The sequence below is a fragment of the Anabrus simplex genome, chromosome 2, assembly GCF_040414725.1.
Source record: "Anabrus simplex isolate iqAnaSimp1 chromosome 2, ASM4041472v1, whole genome shotgun sequence".
NCBI classification, from domain to species: Eukaryota; Metazoa; Arthropoda; class Insecta; order Orthoptera; family Tettigoniidae; genus Anabrus; species Anabrus simplex.
Genome location: NC_090266.1, coordinates 1,003,624,703 through 1,003,641,504, shown reverse-complemented (window position 1 = coordinate 1,003,641,504; position 16,802 = coordinate 1,003,624,703). Strand labels below are relative to the sequence as shown.

Below are 16,802 nucleotides of genomic sequence, written 5' to 3'. Positions count from 1 at the left end.
CTTCGAATATTGATATAGGAATTAGAAAGACGTTTTTGAAGACTTTCATCAGGAGTGTGGCATTGTATGGAAGTGAAATATGGACAATAGTTCAGAAAGAAAGAGTATAGAAGCTTTGGAAATGTGGTGTTACAGAAGAATGCTGAAGGTGAGATGAACAAACCTAATCATGAATACGATAGTGAATCGAATTGGTGAGAGGAGATCGATATGGCTAAATTTGACAAGAAGAGATAGAAAGATAGGACACCCAGGACTTGTGCAGTTGGTTTTTGAAGGAAGCGCAGGCAGTGAGAATGGTAGGGTGCACCAAGATATGAATACGACAAGCAGATTAGAGCAGATGTAGGATGCAGCAGTTACATAGAAATGAAATGGTTACCAAAGGATAGGTGTGGCATGGACAGCTGCATCAATCCAGTCTATGGACTGATGACTCGAACACCACAATAACAGCGTTCCACTTCACCTAACACTTTTCTTAATTACAACTATTGCTATATATCCGTGGCCGGAGGACTAAAATATTGGATGTAAGGATGCTTAAATTTGAGCATGAAAAACAACATGCCACAAGGCTATTGTAATCTTAAGTCATGAGGGTGGAGAAATGATGCGCAACACATATCCATAACATCTGTAATATCTCCAATAACACAATGTTGAGGTTGGATACACCGGATACAATCAATAACAAACAAAGCCTGATTCACTCAGCGATCTTGTCCGTGAGGAATAATCTCAATAATAATAGTATCGACCTTAAAATACGAGGGTTGGGGCAAAAGGCATTGCAACTATTTTTTTTGTCACAGGTGTAGAATGTATTGGAAGTGGAAAGTGTTTATTGAAGACTTTACTTGTAAACCTTCCGTAGTACTTACTGTATGATCTGAAGTGTGGTGATATGTTTCATTTGTATTCCATGTAACGACCTAACCTGTACAGTGTAATATTTTGGTAACATATGGTATTTGTAAATAGTAGATTTCATTTCTATATTTACTGGAACTGTCCAGAAAGTTGTCACATGAATTTGTGAACAGGGTGTGTTGCCTTTTGTTGGTTATGTATTCTAGAAAGCATTTTCTGACTATTCTGGAAATGGAAGATTCGCGATCGTATGTATTCGAGAAAGTATTTTAACATCGCGACAGAAGTAAGAGTTGTGATTGGTGAGTCTCGGGGGGGCGATAGGCAGGCCCCTGCGTTCTGATTGGCTACTCCAAGGCCAGAGTTCCCTTTTTAATGAGAACGAGGCAGCATTTCGTGGTCTGTGTGGTCTGTGAGCGGTCTGTCTGTCAGTCTCTTGACCGTCCAAAGTTTTGATGCCGTCAGCGACACCTCGCTACCGGGATGTGCCATTTAGAGGTAAGCACTCCTGATTTTCGTTCCACTTTAAATTTCCTGTAATGTTCGCTTGCTTTTTCATATAAGAGTCTGCCCTAACCTCACCTAGATTCGCCACTCAATTATTTCTGATGCCTTAACTTTTCAGTTGGGCTTGCCTGTTTGTTTTTGAAGGCATTCCCCGTTCCTTGTTTCGCTAAACATGTAAATTGTAGTTTTGTATATTTACCTTGGGGTTTTGCCTCTAGTAGTTCCGTGTCACTTGATGTACGTCAGTTTTTGAAAAGCACGTTTAACTTCACTGTAAATTGTAACAGCGTATTAAGTTTCTTCTTACGTACTAAATTGCATTGTACAACTGGGTTTGTAACTAGATGTATAGTTTGTTTGAATCTTTGAACTTGTAGGAAGCAATTATCATGGAACGTCTAAGTGGTGTGTATCAAAGAATATGTAATTCGTAGTTTACAAGTTGTGTGCTGGTACCTTTCGCATGGCTGAATTTGTTCGGAATTAATTTGTAAAGTCCATTTGTAAATAATATTTTGAAAATTAAGGATCATGGTTGATTATTTCGGAAACTGCAACCTAAGCCATCTCCATGCCATTGGTAGGTTCCCAGCTCCTTCCCACCTTCCTGGTTTATTGTCATCTCGTAGGCCCTACTGATTTTTTCTAGTGTTATCGGCGAGGATCCGCGTAGTTTCAGCTGATGTTTCACTGAGCATGTAGTGGTTTTTGGTACCATGTAATCACACTTTCTTGCCCCCCTTTCTGTGTTTAGTGTAGCCGCTGAAGTAACGGTTTCATTTTTCTTGCAGATATGTGGGCAGATCACATAATGCTATTTACCACATGAAAGCTATGCAGGCATAGTGTGTATTCACAACAACAGATAGCTCTGCGATTGCTGCTAGTAGCACAGAGAGCACTATGAAATTAGTTGTGTGGCGAGCGTTGTGCGAGATGTAAGTAAACCATGTTGAGCAGCATGCATACATCAAAATAGACATTCTCCGGGGAAGAGATGCGAGTGAATTGGTCTAAGCCCTTGGGAATTATGTCCTCCCATACCGTACAGTAACATGGTGGGTAGGATATTTTCATTAAGGAAGTGTGGCAACCAGTGAACAGCAACTTTATACAGGTCAAGTAGTGTAAGGCCAGCGAGGATGTTTATTCAGTTTAACATACATTACCAGTTTGACCTTAATTTGAGACAAGAAAAACCCCACTTCAAGTATTATTTAGTAACAGTTGACATGGTGTCAATCCTTAAGTTTAATTCAATTCATTACATAACAGAGCATATGATATGAACTTGACTTATTTTACTAAATGCCAGTACAAGTTTTAAATTAAGTGTCTAGTTCTGAAGAGAACTTCATAACACACTTCACTTCATATACCACACATTCTTTGAATAATGAAATATCTTTAATCTTATTAGAAGTTTTAACACAATACAAACTTCTGAATGTATTTTAGTATGTACATTTTCAATATATACAAGTGTACTTTTAGAATATTTTAACTTTGTATAGATCTTGCCTACAACGGTACCTTGATTCTAACTTTATCAATGATTGAGCTTTAAGCTGATGATCTCTATGAAGAATGAAACATCCACTTGTAATATATAAAATAAGTATTGTGAACTTGTATTGTATAGGTGGGACTTTTCTGTAATTTAATGAACACATTAACGTTGACAATACAGACCAAATATGAAGTTTATAACTTGTAAAACTTTCGGATGTTCTGCATGTGGACGTTATAGACCAATTATTCGAACGGTGTAGAGGAAATACAGGAGCTTTCATTGCTACAGATGTGCTTTTAAAGTTTACCATGATCTACCTGGTCAGAGCCTTCACTGCATGAATTACTGTGAATATTTTTATGGATAGAATTCTTTTCGATTTTTTCCCTTTCCACGTAGAATTGTCAGATAATGCTAAAATTTTCACTAGTGAACTCTTGTCTTCTTTCCCTTATGAGGTAGGAGTTAAGCATGTTCTTATTTTCCTCAAAGCAATCTTGTTGAAAGAAAGGATGTACAATGTGCTCTTACTCTCTTTAACAGTCAAAATAATACTCGTTGGGATGAAAGTCTACCTTACATCATGTTAGCATCAAATTCATCCACTCATTTGACTACTAATGCATCACCAGCATCTTTAATATTTAATTACCCTTATAATGATCCTTGACTGTTACATTGGGATAAGATTTCAAATAACAAAAATGATATCAATGAAACTCAGGAGCAAAGTTTACAGAGAGTTCAAATGCATTTAAGTAAGATCCAGGAAATAATATAGTTCAAAGAAACCTTTTAACTTCAAAATAATAGTTTCAGTTTGTGCTTGTGTGGCATCTTCCAAAATAAAGAGCAGGACTGCAAAACTTTCCTACAGAAGGATTAGACCCTATACAATTTCAATTTACTGGAACTGTGTCTTATTTTATCTTTCCTAGACAAGGATAAACAGGTTAGAAAGGCACATGTTTCCCAGCTGAAGTTATTTCTTTTAGAAGAATAGAGGTTTAAAATTATTCTTGTAAAGTTTGACGAAAGATCATATATTCACATTTATTAAGCATGTAAATAGCCAACAAATGTAACAGCTGAACATCTGCTAAAAGAGCACTCCAGCGATATCAAGGCAAACAATCACTGCATTAGAAGCAACTTTCCTTTTTCATGCCTGTCAGAAATTTTCACAATTGAAAGAAGATTGGAAGAATTATATAAATATATCTACGTATATATGTGGTGTGCATATTGAATCTCCTCCAACAATTCCACTGAATCTTTAACAATTTTGTTTAATCTCCTACACTGCTTAAAGATTTTGTTGCTACTGAAAACAATGACAGAACTACCCTTTGACTAGTACATGTTTCCCAGTGAGGAAATGCATGGATCAGTGATAACCTCACCAAATACAGTGATTTCATGAACACTCTTTGAATGTAGAACTGGAGCGTATGAATGTAATTTTATAGTTTTTTTTAGTATGGTACCATGGGTTTAGAGCTCTAAATGATGTTTAAAGTCTTCGATAATTCATAACATCTCCAAGATTGTTGGACTAAGTTAACATTGTAAGAAATGGTAATGGAACCATGCCTCACCACCAGTCACAAGCCTAGCCATGAAGTCGGCCGGATCTTAATCATGGCGTTGAAAAAGTTCTCTGCACACGTCCACACGCCTCTGCTTTTCGTCTGCAGACAAGAGTCTGGGCAACCACGTGGATGACACCTTCCCCAACTTTAAGTGGCCATGCATGATCAGTTGCAGGGTGTTTCGGCTAATTCCCATGGCTGCCTGAATTTCCATAAAAGTGATGCATTTGTTTCCTTGGATGGCCTGTTCGACCCGGGGAATGTTGGTTGGTGTTGACACTGTCACATTCCTTCCAGAACTGGTTCGCTTTCCACAGATGTGCGCCCTAATTTCCAACCTTCCACCCAGTTGTAAGCGGTTTTCCATGGCGGCGCATGTACTCCACAGACTGGCACCAAGCGCCGATGAATTTCCGAAGAGGACACGCCTTCTTTCCATAGGAACCAAGTCGTACAGCTCCGTCCCTGACGGTTGCTTTCCACGTTTTCTGCTCCTACGCTGACAGTGTTATGAAATGGCTATGACGAGTGCATTCGTTGGCCAATGTGCATGTGCTGCTACCAAACGGTGGAACAAGACATTAGTTACACGTCACCACCTTCAAAAGTGAAATGTGAACCATACCCAGACATACAAAAAATAAAGTGTAAAACAATATAGTACACCCCTTGTGTATGTATATATTTATTTACACGTATCATTTATTAGGCACAATCTTTTTTTTTTGTGCAGTAATGGGTGGCAAGATATTTTCCCTAACTATTAAATACACTAGTGTCCAAAAGTTAAGCATAAGTTACGAGCAAGCAGGACAACAGGAAATAGACTGCAAATCGCACAACATATGCACGTACCAACCTTACGTGATCGCTCTGTATAGGAAAGGAGTGTTCCCTGCTTTGACTAGCAGCGTAACCGCAAGGTAAACATAGCCAGTACCTGCACCCCATATTCCCTCAGTTGTGTTTGCCCTGTTATAGCATGCGGAGTGTAGCCTCATGGTGAACATGACAACATAATGCCACAATGACGCCATTAGGACCCAGTTTTGCAGGGAAGAATACTCGGCCGCCTGGAAGCAGGCCAGACACAGACCGAAGTTGCCGCATCCTTGAACGTGCCACAAAGTGTCATTTCCAGGCTTTTGAGACGATTTCGAGACACAGGAGATGTTAGTCGTAGGCCAGTACCAGGTCAACTAAGACTGACCACCCAACAAAATCGAAGTGCACCTGCAAGACAATTGTCGGCGGAGCTTGCAACCATCTCAGGGGTTGCCGTTTCCCGGCAAACTGTGTACCGGAGACTCAGAACAGCAGGGCTGTTTGCCCGATGTCCAGTGGTATGCGTTGCGCTCACTCCAACACGGATATGGGCCCGTTTACTGTAGAGCCGTAAACATCAAAACTGGACCATGAATGGAGGCATGTGCTCTTCACAGATGTATCTCGCTTCAGTTTGCAGAACGATTCCCGTTGCACATTAATCTGGAGAGAACCGCGTAGCCGATACAACCACAGGAACATCATGGAACGGTAACAGTATGATGCTGGTGGCATCATGGTGTGGGGCGGCATCATGTTGAATGGTCGTACGGACCTGCACATCTTCATGGATGATTCGAGGAACACAACGCTCACAGATATAGGGATGAGGTACAGAGACCACATATTCAACTCTTCAGAGGTGCGGTTGGTCCAGACTTCCTCACAATGGACGATAATGCCAGACCGCACCGCGCTGCTCTGGTGGATGAATTTCTGGCTGGGGAAGACTGGCCAGCGAGGTCTGCGGATCTGAATCCTATAGAACATGCCTGGGATGCACTGCGGAGGCAAATTGCATCCCATCAGCCTCCACAAATGACCCCTCTTCGCATCGCCCTTTCGGTGGAATGGGATCAACTGCTACAAGAGCTCTTGGACCATCTGATAGAGAGCATGCCACGTCGCTGTGAAGCATGTGTGGCCATTAGGGGTAACCATACACCCTACCAACAGCATATTTTTTTGTGGAAGACATTTCCAAGTTTTGTTAGTTGTTGTCAAAGGAGTACCTTAGTTATCAGAACCTTTCTGACACTGTTCTTTGGACAAGTTGCGTGACATGGTGTGTGATTCAGCTTCTGTTTGTTCAGCAATCCGTCTAACATTCCTATCAGGCGGTATGGCCTCGTTTAGTGATTATGCTTAACTTTTGGACACTAGTGTAATATCAGCTGGTTCGAGTTCACATGTATCAGAAACAGCTGAGTGCTGAGCAGTATGACCTTTTGTTTTGACATACAATCTTTCTGAATTTATTATTGAAGCCATACTGCTAATGGTCATGAAACCAGATTGATGTGTTTTTTCATCTACCATGAGAATAATAAAAATATCTCTAAATTCACATATGGAAATCAAAGGTAAGAGGTTAGTAGAGGATCATGTGCCATTCCTTTTCACTTATAAATCTGTATAAAATTGTCTTTCTGACACTGCATATTGGTATTAGCAATGTGAACTCTACATTTATTTTCAATATGAAATTTCCTCCTTTTTTGTTCTGCGTAACTGCAATGATTGGAGAAATTTGAAAAGCAGATGCTGTTGGTGCAAGATGACAAAGTCCCTTTCTCTTAAGAACATTAGTACATGTTAGTGAAGTTAGTCTTATGTCGGTATCACTGTTCTGGTCGGGCTGAGTGGCTCAGACGTTTGAGGCGCTGGCCTTCTGACACCAACTTGGCAGGTTCGATCCTGGCTCCGTCCGGTGGTATTTGAAGGTGCTCAAATACGTCATCCTCGTGTCGGTAGATTTACTGGCATGTAAAAGAACTCCTGCAGGACCAAATTCCGGCACCTCGACGTCTCCGAAAACCGCAAGAGTAGTTAGTGAGACGTAAAGCAAATAATATTATTATTATTCGCTGTTTGGAAAAGGGCTCATTCACGTAATTCTCATGAATGTGGTTAAACGTCAAAATATCTGGTACTTTCTTTTGCTGCCCATGTGAATTTAAATAACTAGGGCCTATTCTATATATTTATTACTGAAACAACTGTACCAGGATAAATGAAAAACTAAAAAAATAGTCTCAGGTGGTGAAGGACGGTGTGTAAATTGTGTAAATTTGGAGAATTTACTACAGATAAGAATATCCTAACCCACATTTCAGACATTTAAGTAGGATTTCCTCCTGAATGATTCATTAAGCAATAATGCAAAGAATGTAAATGCTGTCCAGGTGTTAAGTAGGGTAAAAAGGGGGGAGCTTGGTTTGCTTTGTCAATTTTGATTGTTTATTTAATATTCAAAGAACTGATTTTGTTAACGACTCTGCTCCGTGTGGAGGAAAGTTGGGAGAAGTGTTTCAAGACCATTTTCAACATTTTGACCATTTTCTGTGTCAATCAAAAAGACTTCAAAGTGGTTCTGCCTATTGGAGAGGGGAGGGGTATGTTACTTCATGTTCTAATGTATGTTTGTGTATTAAGAAGAAATGTAAGCAAATGACGTGACTAAATAAAAGAATGGAATTAGACAGTACAGTAGAACCTCGATGCATCGTTCCAGGAACTGTCTTTTTCCCGTATTCATCGTTGAATTTATTCGGTCCAAAAATGTTTCAAATAAACCAATGTTAAATTTCCCCGCATCTATCGTTTCTCGAACTATCGTTTTATCACATCGATCGTCGAAAAATTATTTGTTCTCTGCCACAATTTTCCCATACTGATCAATCGTACATAAGAAAATTATACGCAAAAGTTCTTCTAATTTAGAGGGACTGCTCAATACTCTTAGCATATAACAGTGGCAACCTGTTACACAAGTATGTAAGAGCGATTATGAGTTGCTAGTCTTGAAAGGATCTTGTAGGCTGGAGTGCTATGCGCAGGTTATTCACACGCAACCTCACTACGAGCTTCCTGGAGTCAACGCTTCTCCTCGACCCACTAACCGACCACGAAGTATTATTATTTACAAGAAATAAAAAGTAGAGAGTGTAAAACTCAAATTTGCCACCATTTTCTGTGTTGGTATAGGCTGACTAGGGCTGCCAACTTCATTGAAAATGAGAAAATCGTGCAGTGCGCCAGATAGGTTTTAACTGTATAATCACAGGGTGATTAATCGCGTCATACCTTGTGGAGTGTGTGGAGATGCTAGAGGCCTGTTGACCACTTTGCTGCCCTCTGCCCAATAGTCTTGTTACAAGCCGAACCAAACCAAGCCAGACCAATAATCTTTTCTCATAGCTTAGTCTTGTAACTAGTTCGTAAGTTGGCAGCCTCCCACAGGCCACAGTGACATCGTTCGAGATGCGACGCGTTGAATTTCTAACCTCCATGGCATCATCTGAGCCGAGCTGCAGGAACCGCGCCGTGTTGTGTATGTAACCTATCATTCGCGAAGGGTCTATGGAATCTCTTCCTAAATACAGGTTACCACCGTAATATCCACATATATCTTTAATTTGCAATAAGAGAACTGAACTTAAAGGTTTCCAACGATTAAAAATGTGTAAAGAAAAGTGAAATGAAACGGCGTAAGAGTCACGCTTTTTATTTTCACCGCATAGGCCTATATCATGGTTGCAAAATTTTGATACAGTTATGTATAGTATGAGCTAAATGGTTAACGTGTGTTGGCGTTTGGTTTAAGGGGTCTCAACTGCGTCGAGGATTTTAACTTTCCTTGGTTAATTCCCATGGTTCGGGGGCTGTTTGTTTGCCAAATTAAACATTAGAATTCATCTTAGGTAGGGCCACATTTTCATACGCGCATAGATCGCCTATCACATGCCATTATTGTTTTTATAATGATAGTAATATTTACATAACGAAAAATGTCCAAATACACTATCCGCACTTTATTACTTTGCTTTCCTCATATTTTTTATGTTGCCCGCATTTATAGTATTCCTGCATCTGTCACCATTTTGTGAACGAGCAGTAGAACACTAGAAATTGAAAATACTCCATTATCTCCTTTTCGTGATAACACTGAAATAGTTCAATTTCGGCATTAATATTATTGTCATTGCCCTGAGAGGAAAAAAAAAAAAAAAATCGAAATATTTTTGTTTATGTAGTATTCCCCACCCAGCTGAGAAAAATTTCTGGGGAGAACACTGATGTTAAATAAATGGGGCAAAGAGGGGAGGAATTTTTAAATGTGTATGGTCATTCAGGTTTTTTTTTTTTGCAATATAAATTTTGGTTGCTTCTTTATTATTCTAAGATTTATTTTTGATGTGTGCTCTCCGAAGGCTGAATGCTGATTGCACGTGATCGAGTTTTTGTGTTTTTGTATCTCTTGTGGAAATTAAGTCTTGTTTGGCCTACATGTGTGGCATTGCAGCTAGGTTCTTGGTGCTTGAGTTCATTAACTCCTGACTTGGAGAAAAGGTCTTTTTTGTTTAGGTTGCATTTGTTATGTGCCTTTGCAATGTGGTGTTCATTCTAAAAGCTACTTTCAAACTGTTTTTTGAAAATGCTAGTTATTTTGTATGTGTTCTTGTCAATGTAGTTGAGAACGATGTATTTTTCCTTTCATGTGTTTTTTTGGGTGTTTTTCTTTTGTTTAATAGTTTATCTACCATACCTGCTGGGTGGTTGTTTTCTTTTGCAATTTGTTAAATTATTTGCCTCTCTTCACTGAAATCGATTGTGCTTACTGGTATAGAAATAGCTCTGTGAATCATTGTATTCAGTCCTGCTAATGTGCGTCTCGTTCGATTCGTCAAGTCTGAGTGGGCTTTCTGTATAATTTGTATGACAGGTTGTCATTATTTCTACTGATTAGGAGGTTTAAAAGTTTATTTTCTTGTTAGTTTCTGGTTCCATTGCAAACCTGATTGACTTTTGTACAGATGTCTAGAGAATTTAGTGTGTTCAATAACTTTTTTTTTTTTTTTTTTTTTTTTTTTTTTTGCAAGTTGCTTTACGTCACACGAAACAGGTAGGTCTTAAGGCGATGATGGGATAGGAAAGGGGTAGGAGTGGGAAGGAAGTGGCTGTGGCTTTAATTGATGATGATTATGATGCTTGTTGTTTAAAGGGGCCTAACATCGAGGTCATCGGCCCCTAATGGTACGAAATGAGATAACAAAAAATGAAAAGCATCCACTGACCAAAATAAAAAAATAATAAAAAAATGTCATGAAGAATGAATGGAAATGACAAAACAAAAACAAATAAAACAGTGGATCAGACTCAAAAAAGATTGTAAATAATAGTATTAGTGACCAAGGGACCACTTATAAATCACAATGATGCTAATGGCACTTATCGGTAGTAAAGGAGAACCATGATATTTTTCAAGCTGCGCTACTAATCAAAGGTAGCGTAAACTCACGGTGTTCCAAACATTAAGGTACTACTCACAAGTATTGTACGTCGTAAAGGTAACGCAGACCTATCGTGTTTCTCACACAATGGCGCCACTCATAGCCAACGCGAACCGATGAGGTTCCTCACCTAGGTGTACTAATCACGGGCGCCGGTATTCCCGTGGTGTTCCTACAGAGTGGGTACTAATCACTGGCAACGCAGACCTACGGTGTCGCTCGTATAGTGGTACAACTCACAGGCTATGCCCAGACGCGTGGTGTCGCTCACACGGGTACAACTCGCAGGCAACGCCCAGACTTGTGGTATTGCACACATGGGCACGACTCACGGGTACTGGAAACCCACAATGAACCCCACTCGAGTGCAACGAATCACAAAACTATGGAGTACCTAACAGAGTGGTACTACTCGCAAGTAAAAGCGACCGATGGTGTTCTGCGCGTGATGGTACAAATCAAAACTAGCTTCATGGTTCTAATACAATCTTTCGTTGGTCGCCCCTTTTAGTCGCCTCTCACGACAGGCAGGGGATACCGTGGGTGTTTTATCCGTCAGCCTCCCCCACCCACAGGGGGTGTGTGTTTGGTCCGCGAGAGGTATTTTATTTCCCTCAAGTCCGTCGGCAAGCTGGTTAGGACCCCCCCTATCCGCCACCTGGGACGCTCCACGTGGGAGTATCACCTCTCCCCCTGCTACGGCTGCGTAGCAGGTTCGTGGTGACTTTAATTAAGGTACAGCCCCAGCATTTGCCTGGTATTAAAATGGGAAACTACGGAAAACCATTTTTTAGGGCTGCCCACAGTGCGGTTTGAATCCACCATCTCTCCAAAATGCAGCTGACAGCTGTGGACCCAAACCATGCAGATACTTGCTCCCGAATGCAAGCTCACAGCTACGCAATCCTAACCACAAGACCAACTCCCTCTGTACATTCCTAAATTCCATCATTTTCAGAGGGTAATATAGAAGTTGTTGTTGCTATTTGCGTTACGTCACACCGACACAGATATGTCTTATGGCGACGATGGGATAGGAAAGGCCTATGAATAGGAAGGAAACGGGTGTGGCCTTAAGGTACAGCCCCAGCATTTGCCTAGGGTAATATAGAAGGCCCAACACAATACCAGATTTGCAATTCATGAACATGACCTGGAATGAGATTTTCATTTGCTATACCATTATTTAAATATGAAGGGTCCTGTGGTGAACTCTGGCACCCATTTACCTGTATTTTTGAATTGTTGTTAATAAGAATAATAATAATTAGTAACAGAAGGACCCTTTTGGATATGGAACAAGAAACATATTCTAATTTTTTTTAATTTTAAATAAAAAACACATTCTTTAAAAACCAGAATAGCCATAAGATTACTGTAGTCCGCACACCTTTTATAGATATTTCTTTGTACGGGGGGGGGGGGGGGGTGAACGAAGGAGGGAGCTCTCACGGTTCCGGTTATACTGCCAACTGAATGAAAATGAAATCTGAATTGAATCGATAATATGATCGATCGATATGAATTTTCTAAACCTTTATTATCTTAAGCCAACAACTGAGCCATACACACTTTATATAATATTATGTAACATTTCTCGATGAGAATCTTGTTCCCAGCATGAATTCTATAGTTTGGCTTTGCTGTGTAAACAACAACACTACTAGTACGTAAAGTGTACGCCAGATGTCACACAGCAATGGATAAGCAATTCATACTTTGTGTTTCAAAGTCGCCAATACGAATCTCGAAGATTCCCGAGGTCAACCTATTCAGCACTAGAGTGTACATGTATCGCTAAAAGGTGCGCGTACGGTAAATATGGCTGGGATGGAAAATCAAAGACAGTCATTCATTATGTGATAACTGATAAAATGAATTGGAGAAAAGTGCGAAATACGAAAGTTATCCCAAGTGAAAGCTTGGAGAGTGACCACAGACTTCTAGTAGCGGATTGAAATTGCATGGTTAAAGCTATACCTGCAATAAAATTATTGCCAGAGATTAAAGGAATGGAAGTTGAAGAATGAAGAAATCAAGAAGGATTTTCAAATTTTGATAGCAACTAAATTGCTGATGAGACAGGTAGCCTTGATGAGTGGCATGCATTTAGAACAATAGTTATGCTATAGAAGTATGTGGTAAAAGAAAGGTAAAGTCAAGGAGAAACAAACAAGTTGGTGGAATGAGAGTAAGGAATACAACTAAAGAAAGAAACATGGCAAAGAAAAACAAAAATGGTGTTAAACAATCACTCAAGACTCGGGGAATTGTACCAAAGGACGATGAAGAAATAGGAAGACTGGCACAGGAATAAGAAACTCCAGGCAAAAAGAGTAGTGCAAGAAGAAAAAGAGAAGAGCTGGGAACTGTTCACTCAAAAAATTGAGGAAGATAGTAAAGGAAATCAGAAAATGTTACACAGGTTGAAGAAAAATTTTTAAAAAATCACATACGGAAGAAATTAAAGCTTTTCTCTCAATTCTTCCCCGCCCAAACTTGGGACCATTTTTGTAACGCTACTTTTTTGTCGGAAATCACCCAGAACAAATCGAGCTGCTTTTCTTTGGATTTTTTCCAGTTCTTGAATCAGGTAATCCTGGTGAGGGTCCTATACACTGGAACCATACTCTAGTTGGGGTCTTACCAGAGACTTATATGCCCTCTCCTTTACATCCTTACTACAACCCCTGAACACCCTCATAACTATGTGCAGAGATCTGTACCCTTTATTTACAATCCCATTTATGTGATTACCCCAATGAAGTTCTTTCCTTATATTAACACCTAAGTACTTACAATGATCCCCAATAGGAACTTTCACCCCATCAACGCAGTAATTAAAACTGAGAGGACTTCTATTTGTGCAACTCACAACCTGAGAGGCCTAAGAGATGGAAGGAAGCGGCTGTGGCCTTAATTAAGGTACAGCCCCAGCATTTGCCTGGTGTGAGAATGGGAAACCATAGATCATTACTACCGTCCATGCTAACCGATATTAGTCTCAGCTACATGCAAAGTGACCGTCTTTTGTTTACTTCTCACTCCTTTCTCGTGGGGGACATGGTCGGGCAGTTGACAAGGCTGCCAACCTCTCTAGTTAAGAACTTAATAACTAGTTAGGGTAGGGGTGGACAAGACCAGAGATTTGGTAACAAGCAAAGGTTAGAGCTGCCGCAAAGCAGTGTTAGGCCTCTAGTTTCTTGTGGAAACACCAGTGACCTGTCCAAGATCACTGGTCTGGATTGGTTAGGGTAGGAGTGGACAAAAACATTGGTCTGAATATGTTAGGGTAGGGGTGGACAAGAGCAGTGATTTGGGAACAAGCATAGGAGGCCTGGGGGGTGTAAGCACCCAGGTTAGGCCTCTAGTTTCGCCTGGCAGTTTCCCTTGTGCAGACACCATTGGTCTACACTGGTAATATGCTACTTTCTTCATAACTGAGAATGACATACGGAGATTATAGCGCATTCTACAGGGTCTAGTGGTGCTAAGCCGAATTAAGTTTTCAAGTACTTTTTCATAACATTGAGTGTTCGAAGATTAAAGAACTTAGTAGGAAATCTTGCCGAATCCCTGATCAAAAGCTCCTTCCCCCCTAGAACAGAGGGTGCACGAATTCCTGATCTCCGCTGCAGCACAGTACCCTCTGCTGTATTAATGTACGTTTGATATAAAATCATTCCTACCCTGTATTCAGCATTGTTTCCTTTATATGTCCTGTTTGTGTTTTTATTCTCCCAGGGTTTGTAATACAATCTGGTTATCATAAGTGATGTGAATGACTTCACATACGACTTTACGTTGGCTAATAGGAATACAAGTTTGTAATTCAGCAATGGACAATGGCGAGTGCCCCTCTTCCTTGGGTTATAAAAGTAAATGTAAATTTTGAGGCGGGATGGTGGGATCCAAGACATCGCAATGAACACATCTCTCCACTGAAAGGAAATCCAAGTAAAATTTGCTTAAATTCTACCTCCTCCTAATGTTACTAAGGTTGGTGAGTGCAGGCAGCAACTCTATCAACCACGGAACACCATCTCTCTCCCACGATCATTTTAAGGTGAGAATAGCAACATTCACAGTAACATTTTATGTAATAATCGATGAGTGCGGCCCGGTTACTATAGTTCTACCCCCAGAATCTCTCGAAAGCAAGCTCACAGCTGCACAATCCTAACCGCACAGCAAACGCGCTCCATCATAACAATCCTAAACAGCATACCTCCTAAACATATCTTACCTCAGAATTGATCATTACTTCCCTACATACATAATCCCAACTGTGCCTGAAAAGCACAGCTACGAAATCGGACGCACGACCTAAGGTCACTTGCAGGTCTAAGCGTGCAATTTAATAAATCTTAACTTACCCTAGTCAGCTGATCGATTTTCATATCCTCAAGGGATGGATACAAAGCCATTTTAACTCCTGAAACAATCACAAATTTTTATAAGATTACAATGATCATCTCCATGTAGAAAACGTCTCGACAGTTTAACAAACACTGCTTGGTTTCCAGCGCTCTACGGACAATTCACATAAAAACCAATGTCACTGCAATAAAATAAAACGCAAACACACAATCACATAAAGCAACCTTAACAAAAATGTAAAAAATATAATAAGAATATCGGACCAATGGCCCACCTTCAACCAAAGCTATCGCGCGAAATGCTACAAATGTCAACTTCAATTACGCGACACAAAGCCCGTGATTCAACAGCGAATCGCGTATTCTCGTGTCTTCTTATGACGCAAGAGTCTCGTGACCAAAGAGATAAGGGAATGAATGTGACAAACACTGCCTGCTCGATCTGCAGGCAGTGGTGACAGACCAAACAAACAGCTTTGCCAATCACCACGAACAAAATACGAAATCTAGTCCAGAAAATATCGCGTTTTAAGTAAAATTATCACAAACATATTGTTATTTCTACCATGATAAAAAGTACAATTCTTTTTGCGTTATAAGTACAAACTTATCTGGTGTTCACTCTTTTCATCGAGTTGATCATTTTGTTGCTGGGCTCAAACAGTACCAGTGTAACTTTTCACACATTGTGCACCAAGAAATTAAATTCAATTGATTTTTAAGGGAGTTTTGATAAGACTGAATTTTGAGAATAATAGCTCGCAGTCAGGCGCTGGAATGGAAAAAAGTGCTTTGAATTCTTTATTTCCATGAAGATTCTTGCATTTCTTATGGAAAACCAAAATGCGTCCACATTTTTAGAAAGAAAGTCTTCAGAAAATACTGACGGGTAATAATCTCCATTGGTCATCAATGTTTTTGTAGATTTTAATTTATTTCGGGGCAATCCTTGGAGATTTATTTGATAAGGGGGCAAAGAGTTCCTGGCCTACTTACGCTTTCGGGCAAAGCTACGCGAGAACTTAAACTTCGTAAAAGAATATTTCAGTCATATCCCACAATAACATATTTTCAAGATTTATTGTACCATACACAATAGTAAAAGCCCGATAATTCTTTCCGAAGCAATGTCATGTTGATTCGTAAATAACGTTAGGCGTAGGCTGAGTCTCAAATAAATTTGTGTGGAAGGTACAAACTAAAACGAATTCTTAGGGTCAACTTCTGTGTATGTATATTTATTTTTCCATCAAATCAAATACATTTATACAAACTGCATTGTGATATTGGATACCGTACAGTTTAAAGCTATATGTTATAAAACAAATATCGGCAGATCGTTACGGTACCTACAACAAGTGAATCATTATGAAGAAATAAATTTCGTATAACAAATCACTATGTACATTTTATGTTCTAATCTTCTAATTACAGAAATGAATAAACAGTATGTCCTATTTAGATATTCCTCTACAGAATAAGAACAACGGTATGCCAGATATACATTTAATATCCTTTCAAAAGTTTTTATTTATTTTGGGGGCAAATTTGATGTTCTGTTTTAGTTTATTGTATAATTTTATTCCTATGTGAAATGTTC

General features: G+C 39.7%; 1 protein-coding gene across 1 annotated transcript in view; it reads right to left on the bottom strand.

Moving 5' to 3' along the window:
- Window positions 1-15,613, bottom strand: part of LOC136864634 (syntenin-1) — a 161,230-nt gene extending 145,617 nt beyond the window's left edge. The window contains exons 1-2 of the mRNA XM_067141885.2: window positions 15,478-15,613; window positions 15,200-15,258 (exon numbers count right to left, since the gene is read on the bottom strand). Coding sequence (XP_066997986.2) covers window positions 15,200-15,250 — 51 coding nt within the window. The 5' untranslated portion in view covers window positions 15,251-15,258; window positions 15,478-15,613. The remainder of the gene's footprint in view (window positions 1-15,199; window positions 15,259-15,477) is intronic.
- Between the last annotated feature and the right edge of the window lie 1,189 nt (window positions 15,614-16,802).